Here is a 14567-nt window from a genome sequence, read left to right on the forward strand (position 1 = left end):
AAAAGATAAAAAATAGTAAAACGTTCAGGAATAATTACTGTTACAACGAGGTGTCACCGTATCATATTACAAAAGCGATATTAAACCGAGTCATGTGACGCGCACAGAGACGTAAATCTCCCAGCGACAGAGGGGTGGCGAATTTAATTAATTCGACCATCATCTAATTTCCCCGCAATAATAGATAACGCTTGATACCGGGGCGCAATCTCATCGGCCGTTACCCGTCGACGGCAATTTCCATGCCGAAGGATTATACGTTTTACACTCGCGCAGGAGGGTGAAAGGCCTCGCGAAAATTCACTCTAGCGAGAAGAGCGGAGATCCATCAGCGAATCTCTAAACGTCGCGCGCCTTCGGTGCCACTTTGTATAATACGCGTAACGTCGACGGAATCGTTGTCTGACGGCTGACGAAAAGCCGAGAGCTTTTCACCCCCCTGGGAACGAAATTTCCGCGTGCGAGACGAGAAAAAATGCGACTAGATGAAATTTACAAGACCACCGACGACGGGAAAGCTTTTTCGCTGGACGATACGCTCGAACATTTGCTCTTTGTACGCGTTTTTCCGCTACGAACAGAGGAAAACTGACGGGTCAGCAGCGTCACGATCTACCGTTTCAACAAGGATTAGTCGTCGACCGACTTGCATTCGTTGCTTTCACTCAATTCAGCATTAAAAATCGCGCGCGAAACTCGCAAGCTGAGACTGTTGAGAGATTTATTCCTTGTCGAGCTAAAATGTCAAATCCCTTTTTCATACTAATGAGACCTTCTTTGATATCTGTATACTTTAGAAATACAAATACTTCATTCACAAAATTTATATTATAACATTATAATAAATAGAAATGAAGATAAGTAAATTTTTACAATAGTTGCGTTCTGTACTTTTTATTAAAGAAATTATTGAACTGTACTAAATAAACAATTGACAAGAGCTAAAGAGATTTAATACTATCAAAGGCAAATATAAAACTTCACTTGAATTCCTGCTTCGTCCTGTCAGTGACAAACGGATTATTAATTGTAGATACGATAATTTTAATGACATTCCTTCGGGAACGGTTAAATGAGACGATTCGAAAGTGAATCTGTTGTGAATACCTGTGGCTATTAAGAGAGATGTTTTCGCGCACATTTAGTGCACGCGTGAACCGACCCGTGTCGATCCTAATCTCCCCGCGTGCGGCTTTGCTTCGCGGCTAATCGCACCATTCTCGATACTCGAGTAAATTTCTCTGCGGGATGCGGTCCGGCAAGGAATTGGTTCGATTAGGTAGAGCGAAGTAACGCGGTCGGGGTTACGGTTAACCATTTGTTGGAGGTAATGGGCAATATTCGATTAATTGTGGTCGAAAAGCTGTTAGTTGTATGTCAACTCTTATTCTTCTTCGAATAAATTTAATTGAACCTGATTTATAAGGGAACCCCATTTCTTATAGTTGATTACCGAGTTTATATAATTAGAGACGCAATTAGTCCGGGTTATGTTAGGAAATAGTTGGCAACCGATGATAGTTATTGTTGTTCGATTATTTATAACAGCATCATGACTTAACTATTGTAACGTGTCTCCTTTTTGTCACCTAAAGCTTTCAAAAATAATTGACTCAAATTAGCAAATAAAAAAGTGATAAAATATCTTTTAGAAGAAAACATTTTTTTGAAATCGCGACAATCATTTCGTCAAACTGTGAGACACATTTTCATAGTCCCGGCAAGAGTAGTTGAATATCTCTCGACATGTAGTTTAACATTAAAATTTCACGCGTCCAAAGAGAGTTGAATTTCTGATTTAACTTAGTTAGAATACGCGTTGAATTAAACGAAACACTCGTGGTACTCTGTTTACTTTATAAGGTAGAATAATGAATTGTCCGAGCAACGAATATACCGTAATAACATTATTGACATTAAGTTTAATTTATGACGACGAGTTTCGTTGGTTTCGTATTGAAAATTTATGATGGAACTTACCGTTGGGTACCGTCGGTGGTTTTTTCGTCTGCACCCTCGCTGTCGCGTTGTTCACCTATTAAATTAACAATTCCATATCAATAAAATTTTCCATTGCGCTTAACTATGTCAATTATTAACTGTCAATCAATCTCAAGATTCGTGCGAGCCTTTTTGTTTATTTAAAAATATAGCATCAAACGAATAACGATTTTTCTGATAGTTTTCATTAATTACAAAACGATTTTCATTAATATGTTTTTTAATTCATTTTGATAAAAATAGAAAAATGATTCTGCGAAGAAAGTATCTTTATTACGAAAATACTTTCGACGAGAATTTGTCTGCACTTGATAATAAAATAAAATAAACTGTTGAATAATAATTGAACAATAATTTCACGGGCCGCGCATGAATCTGTAGACAGAGCAATTGATCGTAAGCGTTGATAGATGCACGGCGACTGATGCGGCGGGAACGCAATTTCTCCTCTCAATTTTCATTTCGTTGAAATTCGCCGCGGAAAAGCGGAGCAACGGATAAAACCGGGACCGCCGCCGCGTATCCATCAACGGCCGAATACGTGAAAATGACTACAGCTGCGCGACGCTAGCTTCGCCTTTATTCGTTTTTTAATATCCGTCTCGAAATTTTCATCGGGCGTGTTTCCCGGAGAATGGACGATTTTTTCTATCTCATAAACGCGAAGATAGCTACGCGCAGTTGCGTGTAATTTCATTACTATACTTTGTTCCAAGCGATCCCCAACTCGTGATATTGGCAAACAGATATTTTATATTAAGAAAATTTCAAAATGGTATCAGGCATCTTTTCCAGTTTGCCAAACTCAGAGTTGTATGGATCCTTTCTCTACCTGTTGTCGTATCTTATCTACATTCAAGAAATTTGTTGCATATTTCATGAGCAGGTGGATTCTCCCAGAATATTTCTTGGAAAATCTACCGAATCAAATTCTTGGCTTCGAAAATATCCAACCAAATAATTGAGTAAAAAATACAATAAATATTCTAGTAATTTTAAGAATATACAAAAAGAAATTGAAGATTGTTTCCTTGGACGTATTTTATTTTCATAGCCAAGAATAAAGCTATGTAATCGATCGTCCGAACGTTCACAATTTTTGATTCAATATTTTAATAACTTCAACATTAATTAAAGGAAATATGTTTCCAAGGTAAAATGAGTTTCATAGAATAAAACTGAGATTTGAATCTGAACATCGTGGGCGATCGATCTGGTTGAAAATCTGGTAAAGTGGAGACGAATAAGCAAACGAGAAGCAATCTCCTCTAAAAAAAGAAAATGAAAATAATCTCTCCTCGTGACGAATCAAAACACGCGGGTAATCGTACAGAGAGGTGGTGAAAAAGAAGCCGTTCCTTTTGATCGATAAACGTTCCACTTTTCCAGATGATCAAGACAAAGGAAGCGCGGAAACAGAAATCAAGAGAGACAGTTCTGATGTCGAATTTTTCAATTAGCGCAATCTCGCACAAGTACCCTTCGTCGCTGGTGGATAAATTGAAAAGAATACACAAAAAACTAAGAGTGAAACGAAGAAGCAAAAATTTCGATGGTTCGACGCTGCACTTCATCAGTCGAGTTTCCTCTTACCGTACGCTGTCTCCTCCAGCTTTTCCATCTCGCCGTTTGGCTTTTTTCATTATTCCATATTTTCCACTTGTCAGGGAAAATGATACCTTGTTACACTTTTGTATTTATCTCTGCCACCTATGCTTTCCTATTTGTTCTTTTTAAGTGATCATTTGCAATCATTCTGTGAATGAGCCGATGATTTTGAACCACAAATCAAATGTTTGTTGATAAACTCCCAATGTGTAAAAGACATTAAAATCTATGATAAACATCTTCGATAGAATAGTATAAATTCAGGGTGGTAAAACGAAATATGCGTCGCATCGTTAGAATCGATTCGTAGCTCGTTCGAATGGCAAATAATGCAAGTAGGGACGAATCTCGAAATCTTTGTTTACTATCCGCCCATCGTTGTTGAACATACAGGCGCACGTATGCACATCGTACAGAGAGGTGGTGAAAAAGAAGCCGTTCCTTTTGATCGATAAACGTTCCACTTTTCCAGATGATCAAGACAAAGGAAGCGCGGAAACAGAAATCAAGAGAGACAGTTCTGATGTCGAATTTTTCAATTAGCGCAATCTCGCACAAGTACCCTTCGTCGCTGGTGGATAAATTGAAAAGAATACACAAAAAACTAAGAGTGAAACGAAGAAGCAAAAATTTCGATGGTTCGACGCTGCACTTCATCAGTCGAGTTTCCTCTTACCGTACGCTGTCTCCTCCAGCTTTTCCATCTCGCCGTTTGGCTTTTTTCATTATTCCATATTTTCCACTTGTCAGGGAAAATGATACCTTGTTACACTTTTGTATTTATCTCTGCCACCTATGCTTTCCTATTTGTTCTTTTTAAGTGATCATTTGCAATCATTCTGTGAATGAGCCGATGATTTTGAACCACAAATCAAATGTTTGTTGATAAACTCCCAATGTGTAAAAGACATTAAAATCTATGATAAACATCTTCGATAGAATAGTATAAATTCAGGGTGGTAAAACGAAATATGCGTCGCATCGTTAGAATCGATTCGTAGCTCGTTCGAATGGCAAATAATGCAAGTAGGGACGAATCTCGAAATCTTTGTTTACTATCCGCCCATCGTTGTTGAACATACAGGCGCACGTATGCACACTGTGCAATCGCATCCGCGATTGTTTTGCAAATTGGACTGTCGAATCGCGCACGCAGCGTTCAATCGTGACTATACCCGAATTCCAATCGACTCCCTCGCTCGACAATTATTCCAACATAAAAGGGAATGTAGGTTTCTTTTTTTTTTACAAGAAATAGTTATATGTACATCAGTTTATTTAGACACTTTTTTCATATGTGTAATTAATCTGACTAGTTTTTATCATTTAGCATTGTAAATTGTATGTATTATAGATAATGAGAAAACATTACCTTTCTTCAACCGAGCGAAATACTTCTAAAGAAAGAATCGCGAGATTGCAAATGCACCGGGATTTCTATTCAAATGGCGGGTCAAAACGTTCGAGCGAGTTTACAAAGTCTAATTTCATTTGAATTTTCGCGATTTTCTAACAGCAAGCGAAGCGCATACGTCAACGGCTGTTTTGCAAATTGGGACGAAACCGTATTACGTATTCTCGGATCGAACCTCGTTGTACTATAATAAATTCAACTCGACTTATATACATCGGAATAACGTAACGTCGCCGGTTATCTTAAATATTTGCAAGCGGAAATCTGACCATGGCAGCGGAGCATTTTTCACGGTCGAGTTTTCCCCGACATCGACAGTTTAATTCGATTTACCGGAAATCGAATTCCCCGCTACGGCGAGGCCAAGTTGCCATAACTTAGCCTGGTATACCTCTACTTTTCCATCTCTTGTGACTTAATCTAACGTGATTTATCGAGGCCCAGATTTAACATAGAATATGCCGTGTCCACGGTTTATTAGAACATCGCAAAGTTTAAATTTTACTTTTAAGAGGTAATAAATTCTAGTATTTTACATTTTGCATGAGAGTATCATGTAATAAATAGTTATTCTGAAATTAAAATCTAGTACGTCTATTGAAATTAAGGAATTGTTCGATTATTATATTTAAATATCTCTTATTGAAACTGTTCATAAAAATTCACGATTCTACCTCATTAATTGTAACCGTACTACCGTAGCATTTAGCAGTTTTGAGATACCAATTCCACTAACGAGCTATCAGCCACCCTAAGCCCAGCAAAATTACATCATCACGAGCATTCGACTCCTGGCTAGTAGCGTTATCGCATGATTCCCCTATCTATCGGCTGTAACCTGTCCCATCGTTGTTACAATATTATCTCTATCGTCGCGACCATACTGCATGATTTGGCTGTGCAAACTGTCCTGAATCCTTTAGCACCCCGTTCACCTATATGTATATACGTCGGCTAAAACCGGGGGTTGACTCGGATCTATTTAGACGTCAGTTAACTTTGATCTCGCATAGTCCCCTCACAAAGAGCCGGCTATCAGAGGTTCGGCCTTTATCAGTTATTAACTCAAACAGATCTCCCGATTCAATTTCGTAGCGGCTAGAGTTCGCTCGGTTGATACCGATCCGATTAAGAGGCATTGTAACCGGATCTTCCGATTGTCATATCCCGTGGCTCTTCCGATTCTTGGCGACCGGCGCGGCAATTTCGCTCGACGATTCTTGACGTTCGATTACTTAATTGCGAAAACGTGTTTCGGGCCGAATACTAGTAGCGTAGCATAATAAACGAGATCCGAGAGGTTTCCGCGAGAGTTTCGTGACGCGAGCTGACACGAACGATCCACGATTTCCGGTGGTATCCGACCGCCGGTATCACGGCGATCTGAATTGAAATGCAGGAAGCGAGTAAATCTAACACCCAAGTCCCGGTAAATCCTGCCTCGTTAGCCCGGACGACCTGGAACGCAGCATCGATTTTTCCTCCTACGCGTCTTCCCAGTTAGTTTATCATCAAGACTGGCACACATCGTTTTACCACCGCAGATACAAATCACAACAGGATTACCGCTCGTTACGATCGTTTAAGCCTATCAATCATCTCTACGCCAATTGTTTCTAAACAATTATATCATGATTTCCTATTATGAATCCACATTAAATGTACTGCATGTCGTTTAGCTAAAACTTGCAGACTGAAGTCGATTATAAGTGACAAAGGGGCTCTTTATGCTAGGATGTAAATTGTAAAGAAGTGCAATTACTGTTGGGAAAAAGTTCCGGGCGAAGTTTTTCATTAACAAGACTGACAAAGTGTTTTATCTGATCAATATGGAACTTTTTTCATTAACAATCTTGTCGTCTTCGTTATATTTCATAATTGCGTCTCGCTTGTTCCAAGATAATTGACTCGACGATAATGCTTGCTTTCTTCTTTACAACGAACTTTCTTTCTCAACGTTATCGGACAGGATAATCATTTTCAATTTCTTATTAAAAACCTTTTAACACTTCTCTTATTAAATGTATTACCATTTTCGTATTACTTCATTCTTCTAATTTATATATTTCTAAATACTTGCAATGCCTGTTCCATTGTAATATAATCAGTAGTGGCAATCTGTGTTTATAGAGGAATCAGTAGTGCAAGTCAATAAATGTACTTCCTACGTACTTAACGATTTCTGAATTTGACATGTATATTTAATAATTATTTTATTTGTAGTTATCGTTTCTGATTACTTTGAATCGAATGGCGTAAATGTAACTACACTATTTCGATCTCAAAAAGAGGTTCGCTGTCAGCCTTCTCGACAGATAAAATTCGCTCAAAGAAACCCGTCCATCCCTCGCCTACCATCAAAGGGTTTACTAAAAAGAAGACAGCTCTCGTTCGAAGAGGTGCCACTTGACCGAATTAATAATCGATATGACCTAACTCGAAACTTCACCCCATATTGGTTCGCTCTAAAAGTTCGTGCAAGCACAAGAGTTATATAATTCAGTTTCATTACAATTCCGTATTTCATGATTCAACGGATTCTCTTTTATTCTCTTTTCCATTACCTCCGCGATGTTTCACATGTAGGTGCTCGATGACTTTAAAGTTCAACTTTTTGATGTATAAGGGAATCGAAGACGTAGCTGACTCGCGTGGTCGAACAGGATCGTACGTTTCGCTCAACCTTGCTCGCGCCGGCTGCATCTGCATAAATTTGACTTGCTAACGGACCGAAAACCGTGGCCACCTGTCGTTATGCCAACGATCAAGCTGCATGAGCTACGGCGACGCCACTAGGTCGACTTCCGTCTTTCCCGGGGAATGCCACACAGTTCCGGTACCGAGCCGCTGCTTTTTGTCCTTCCCTCGTTAGTCACCTTCGACCTTCGCGCCGCTTGATAGCAAAAGTCTCCTTGGGATCGGTGTATCGATCACTGGCCACCGGGGGTGGCGGATTCGCGGCCGATTTTGATGTACGAGGCGTGGGTGGCGACTTCTTGGATCTCGGAGCTCGGGTAGGTGGACTGGAGAATGTTTCATTTGTTGGAATAACAGTGGGAGTGGTTGCAATGCCTTTGAGGGAGGAGAATCTTTCCCTTCGGCAGTCGTGGGTGGATTTCGCTCGAAGCGACATTGTTGTAGCTATTCCAGAGAAATTTTGTATCTCGAATGAGATGTAGGGGTTTTTGTTGAACGATGTTTAAAGAATACTCTTTATAACTTGAATTATTTTGCAAACATGTAATATATGGTTTCTAATACAATTTTTATGTAAGAATAAGACTTAATTGATTTTCAGGTGGCAAAAATAATTTCCACTCATTTCTCTGTTAGCAATCTTGGTCATATTTTTCACTACGTTAAAACGTCGATATTGGCCTCATCGACGGTGGCCTGGAATTGTGTAGGGTGACTTCTTGTCCTCACGTGTCTGCTACTTCGTCGCTCGTTAATCTGCATTCTCGGAACGATCGACGTAATTTCTCTTCCGAAGGCTCTTCCCGACCCTCTCTCGTCATTTGTCACGACATCTAGTCACACTGTTACTCGTTTTTAGATCCTATCGCTCTTGTCTCGTTAAGGGATATCCTCTATTCTCGTCGCTCCCCTTAGAAATCTATCATCCACTACAGAATCGATCACCTACATTTCATCCTTATCAGTATAAAATCTGATTTTTAGGAATATTTCCAAGTCCTCTGAGTATTCAATAAATCTTTCCAATAATTCCTTTATAAAATTATCTTCTAGTAATTTTACAAAGACTCAAAGGTTTCAACTCTTAGCTGTAATTTGAGAAGCCTTCTAAATTTCGAGCTCCCACTTTTGGAACGTCTCCTCTGAGAATCAACCCTTTCGGGATACTCGAGGGAAGAAAAAAATCCGGAATAAAAGGGTCTCGTTACGAGGGTACAACCGATTCCCGCAAACAGACCACCCTTTCGCGCTTTTCAACCTCTTTCGGGGTCGGTCAACAATGGTTTCAGCGGGAGCGTGCAAAATTGAAGCGCGCTAACGAGGCCGAAAGGCCTCCGATAATCGAAGAGTATCGACGCTCCCGGTTTGCTAACTAGCGCCGGTGCTTAAACCAGTTTAAAACTTCCCCAAAGGTGAACCTTTGAACGAGCGTTGGCCAGGGGCAGGGAAAACGGGCCTCGCGACACCGCCCCGTTCCCAGCCGGCCCATTATCTTAACGAACACCTTTTGTAGTCCCGGGGCATTGTGCTCGCTCGTTGTTCGTCCCGAGCGCGTCGAGCCCAGCTCGTCGAGAGATATATCGGTTCAATGAAACACGGAATATCCCAATGATCGATCGCATCTCGCGTAGAATCCTCTTCGATCGGGTTTCAGAAACGGTGGTTACGCAGTCCCTCAGGAAATTCTCTGGATCCTTGCGATGAAAATTAAAGGGTAATTAAAGCGACGTTATTACTAGCTGCGGCCGTGGCAGGCGATTCCTCTACTAACCGGGACGAGAGCTGCTCGACGTATCGCTGGGTAAACACGGCGAAGATAATGTTTGAGTAAACATGAAAGTATTTGATGAATGTTTTTGCCTGGGAATATTGTTTCTAGACGGCGAGCATGGAAGAGTATACTTGGGGCTTGTTTCGATTGTCAAAGTTAACGTACCAATCCTTTGTGTTTCTTGTAGTATTACGATAACAGATTATTCTTGATATTTTATAGAGGTTCCGATAATATTTCTCATGTTTTATTTGATATTTAAAGACCAAATTTGAAATTGTGTGAATTGATATACCAGATTGATCTCCAATATCTCTCTTAATTTGTAATTTTCAGGTTGCCCGTGGGTAGTATTTAATTAATTATTTCGCATTGATGTATGTATATCCTCAATAATCGCGACATGCGTGATACGTATCTTTCATGATACGAATCGTTTTTTGAATGTTCCGATCTTTGTTGCTCTTATTATCCTCTATCCTCATTCATAATAAGCAGCTTTATTGCGAACAAACGCAGTCGATATTAAATATCGCTTTAATTCTCTTTGGATTTTATTATCCTCTCCACAACCATTAATAAATAATATCTCGACTAAACGTAGACCGTTTCAACACTATTATTCTCTCTGATTTTCGCCGTTCCCTCTTCATCTTCTCTGAATCGTGATAAATGATTATATTATAAATAAACGTCGATTCGGCTGAAATCAAGCAACCCACCGTGAGTTGCAGCGTACAACTTCGAACAAAAGCTTGGCCAATACAATCTCAGCTGGCAAACAAGCCGGCAATAAAACGGGGATATTCGCTGGTTTAACAGAAAAGACTCTACTGCTTCAGTTCCGCGTTTTCACGACGTAATTACGAGCTTTTCCCGCGGGGGTGGAGACGTGTGCGAAGACCGTATCGTGGTTTCATCTGAACGATAAACTTTCCTAGAATCTGCTGGCCGTGCGATTCTCGAATGACACGCGTCGCTGGCCTACGGATTGACGTTTTTTTTTAGGACATCCTCTAATTTGAGACTCCCTTAATCCTCCCAGTAATTAAAAAAGCTAGCTAGCTAGGAAAAGGGGATCATCGCTCGGATTTTCAACCCTCTTTTCACCTATTCGGTCTTTAACTTCTTGTTAAACTGAAACTCTTGGAGAATTCACGGAACCGTACGTAACGTATGCGATTCGACCCTCGTTTCGTCATTTTGTTAACGATGTCTCTTAATTTCTTGGAAACTTGTAATTACTGATACGGATATATTTAATTGCACGAGCCGAAGATTAACGAGTTTCTAAACAGGACCAGAACACAGGTTTACACATATGCGGTTGCAAAATCATCATGCAGATTCTAACGCTGAACCTCGTGATAAAAAAAAACACATTTCCGTTTCACTCTAATTATTTTTAGTGCCGTAATGGGTTTTTAACAACTTCCAACGCGCTTTGTTTTGTTCTCTTGCTGGTTTATACGAAAATTTTCATTATTCTAGTTTAACGCAGTCAGTGAGAATAGAGCAAGCTAACTTTTTTAAAAGATGCTGCTAGGTAAGCTGATAGGTGGCAGAGAGCATGCTCGCATGGTGTCTGGCGGATTTAAACAGTGTTCGCCTAGCTTCAACGAATTTACGCGGCTCGAACTCGCGTTCTCCAATGTTTACGAAGCGGGGACCGCGTAAAACACGCTCGTAAATTTCAATTATGCCGCGGCTTATTACGCGGACAGAAATAAGAGCCGAGATAGCACCGGCTGTGCGTGTAACGCCCTAATTGGGCATTAAAACTTGTTAATTTTAATTCGGGGTTACGTCGATATTTTACATTCCCCGTTGCTTCTTTCTCCTCAATTTCCATAAATTTTCATTTTATCCCTTTCAAGATAAATTCACTTATGACCTCTGTGAACGATTTTTTTTTTTAATTTTGTTCGCCAGTCGCGAAGGTACTTGTGCGAAAATGTCAATCACTTACTTATCTAACTTAAACGATTAAAAATTAGCGTGGAACGCTTGCGTGCTGTTCGGTCCGGGAAGCAAATTTCCAAAAAAAGAGTTGACGTAATTCCCGTCGGAAATGCGCGACGACGTAGCGTGGGAACGGGGGATGCGCGAACCATTGCGAAGAATTCGAACAAATATTTGACATGCACGAGCTTTGGAAACTTCCGCGAACGTTGGCAAATTTTTTTTTCCCCATTCTCCTTTATTGAACAACGTTTGAATTCTCAACGCGATGGGAATTCATTCAATTTGTACATAGAAACAGATAAAAGAGTACAGGACGATAAAAATCTATTCAGTTAAAATTTGTTTTCCTTTTTATACATAATAGATAAACCTAAAAATGCCATTGAGATTTTTATTACAGGCGAAGATGAGGATGTTAAAGAACGAAGAATCTATCGGAACTTTCGTAACAATCGTACATTCAATCGAAACTCCGAAGCAAGAAAGAGGAGTTGAAAAGTTAATCTCCTGATCTTCAATTCAGGATCGCCCTCTTTTCTGCTCTTCGTCTACACAGCTGCAGTATATAATTCAGAATGGCTAGCCTATTTCCGTTTATCTTTATTCTACGGCCAGTTCAATTATTGGAATTCTACAAGTAACAAAACAGTAACAAGACTGCCTAATAAAACTACTGTAATCAAACACGTAAATGTACGAATGATAAGGATGAATTGATTTTTCATCGACGTTCGCAAAAATTATAAAAAGCTCGGGTACGTTTCTCATATCTGTTCGAAATAAATTTAATTAATAAATCCCCGTATGGACAAAGTTGGGCAAATCTTATATAAAAATAATAGACAAAGGATCGCGACACTTCATATACAGTCAATTCATATACATTTAAATGAAATTGCATTGCGAATCGTCAAACGTGTAATTTTTCTAGCATACGATTAATTTATTAAAAATTGCTATTTAATGCCCAACTGTGTTCCCAACGAATAAACGAACGGGTCGACCGACGAAATTGTATAAATGTGCGTTCCACGAACAAAATTTTCGATGAATCATTAAGTTTTAAGGGGGTGAGAGAGCGGGCAGTGCGAGGCGTTATCTCTCGTCACTCGTCAGAGTTCTTTATACTTTTCTTATTTCTCGATTTTGACGTGCGCTCTGTTTCCTTACCTTTTCGGACACTTCGAGGATCGTTTATTCGACTTCGGCCCTTCTCAGTGTCTATTCCCCTCTTTAGCATCGGGCGTTATCTCTTTAAACTCTCTCATTTCTCATAATACTGTTTGCTCGCTCTCTCAATTCTGTATTTTACGTCCTATCATCGGATCTCTACTATCGCGCGGCTCGAACCGTCAGTCCCCGTCTGTCAAAGGACACAAAGAGACCCCGGCGTGAGACATTTCTGTCACGTTATTCGCTGAACATAGTTGCCTCCATCAAGCCTCGCTGGCCGTGTCTTTTTATTCTTTATATTCACGACATTTTTTAATGCCTCCTGTTTCTTTTTCTTTTTGTTCGAGAAACCGTTTCGAGCGCGTCCACCCCTTCAACTTTCGCTTCGGAGCGAACCGTGCCGCCTACGCGACGCGAATTAATCTGTACCGAGTTCGACGCGGATCTGCTTTTAGTTTCAAGATTAGTTTCGTGGATTTCTGCGAGCGTCGTCGGTGGCACGGCTCGCGCCTCGGTCCTCGATCCGCTTGCGCCCTCGAGAGGCGTCGCGACGCGGAGGCAGACTTGGCAATGGCGAATTAGGGCTCGGGGGGGTCGCAACCGATCAAAATTTGTTGCCGGGACGCTGCGCTGCGGTTTGGGAACTTGTGGGTGAGATAGCTATATAGCGAGTTTTAGTATTAAATTGAAGAGTATTATTATGCGTGACGAGATTAGTGACGTGAATCTCTTGAAGAAAGCTCTAAGAAATACGGATATCTCGTGCCTGGCTGGGGCATACGAAACCAATCCAATTTTTATAAAACTTCATTAAATTCAGTTGGAAATATTATTTTTATTCCAAATTTCGTCGATACTCTTTTACGTCGAATTATTTTAAACGTGTAATCAAAATATCGTGCAGTATCAATGAAACATATTTTAAAACTGGACGAATTAATTTCAGAACAGGATAAACATCAAAATTTCCTGACTCTATAAATTAAGTTTAAAAAGAGATGATGTACATGTATAAAATCAGATATTGAAGTTGAAATCGAAGCATGGGATGAAACATTTCGTATACGGCAGCCCGGTCACGCTCAGCCGAAAGTTATACAAAACTGGTTACACGAATCATTTTAGAAATATCCAGACACAGGTATTGATTAATTTACGATACGTAAAGTTGGCTCAAAAAGCGGTTTTAATAAAAACAGTGATGCAACAATTTCTAGCTACAACTACCGTGCCAACGAGAGGTTCGAAGCTTCCGAGCAACATTGTTCTATCGGATTAACTTCTGGTATCGACACGCAGTGACCAGGCGTCACGTTCGGATACCGTAAACCGTCGACCGCTGCGTCGTATCGGTGCCGATTAGAGTTTAACCCCATCTTTGTTATTAATAATTTCGCCAAACGCCATTGCCACGATCTGCCTCGCGATTTGCCGCAACGGAGCCACGTATCTATATTCATAATTGAAAAACAGCAAGATTGATTTCCAGTGATACGTGTTTATTCAGAAATGGAGCGACCGAATTACTCCACTGACCACTCCAATCGATTTCCTCTTCAAGGATCAATGACGCTCGACATCCCGAGTGTTCGGGTTGAATTCGATACAGTTTGCATTAGGCAATTGTCTCGTAATTACAAACTATATGTATAGACTCGACAAGAAAACATGGCTCCGTGAAGAATACCGGCGCAAGCTTATAAGATCGAATTTTCTTAAAACTACCTGCGAATCTCGTACTGATAAATCCAAGAGAATTCTATTCGTAATTGTCTTAAGAACATTGTCAATGAGATAAAAAGTCGTGTTTACCAGTACGATAAATCCACGCATCTTAAATCTATAATAGTCTAAATTAGGCGACCAACGTGTTCGAGAGAATTGAATTAGAAGCAGCGTTTGTAAATCGTAGTATTGTTAGATACGAGAAAACGAAAG

The 14567-nt window shown here is 40.1% G+C and overlaps 1 protein-coding gene across 9 annotated transcripts in view; it reads right to left on the reverse strand.

Annotated features, from left to right (window-relative positions):
• LOC108625260 (RNA-binding Fox protein 1) overlaps window positions 1-14567 on the reverse strand; it is a 232621-nt gene that overhangs the window by 42685 nt on the left and 175369 nt on the right. For all 9 annotated transcript variants that reach the window (XM_018025112.2, XM_018025110.2, XM_018025108.2 and 6 more), the window contains one exon: window positions 1981-2035. In XM_018025112.2, coding sequence (XP_017880601.1) covers window positions 1981-2035 — 55 coding nt within the window. The remainder of the gene's footprint in view (window positions 1-1980; window positions 2036-14567) is intronic.

The sequence above is a fragment of the Ceratina calcarata genome, unplaced genomic scaffold, assembly GCF_001652005.2.
Source record: "Ceratina calcarata isolate Rehan_Ccalc_2016 unplaced genomic scaffold, ASM165200v1 scaffold350.2, whole genome shotgun sequence".
NCBI classification, from domain to species: domain Eukaryota; kingdom Metazoa; phylum Arthropoda; class Insecta; order Hymenoptera; family Apidae; genus Ceratina; species Ceratina calcarata.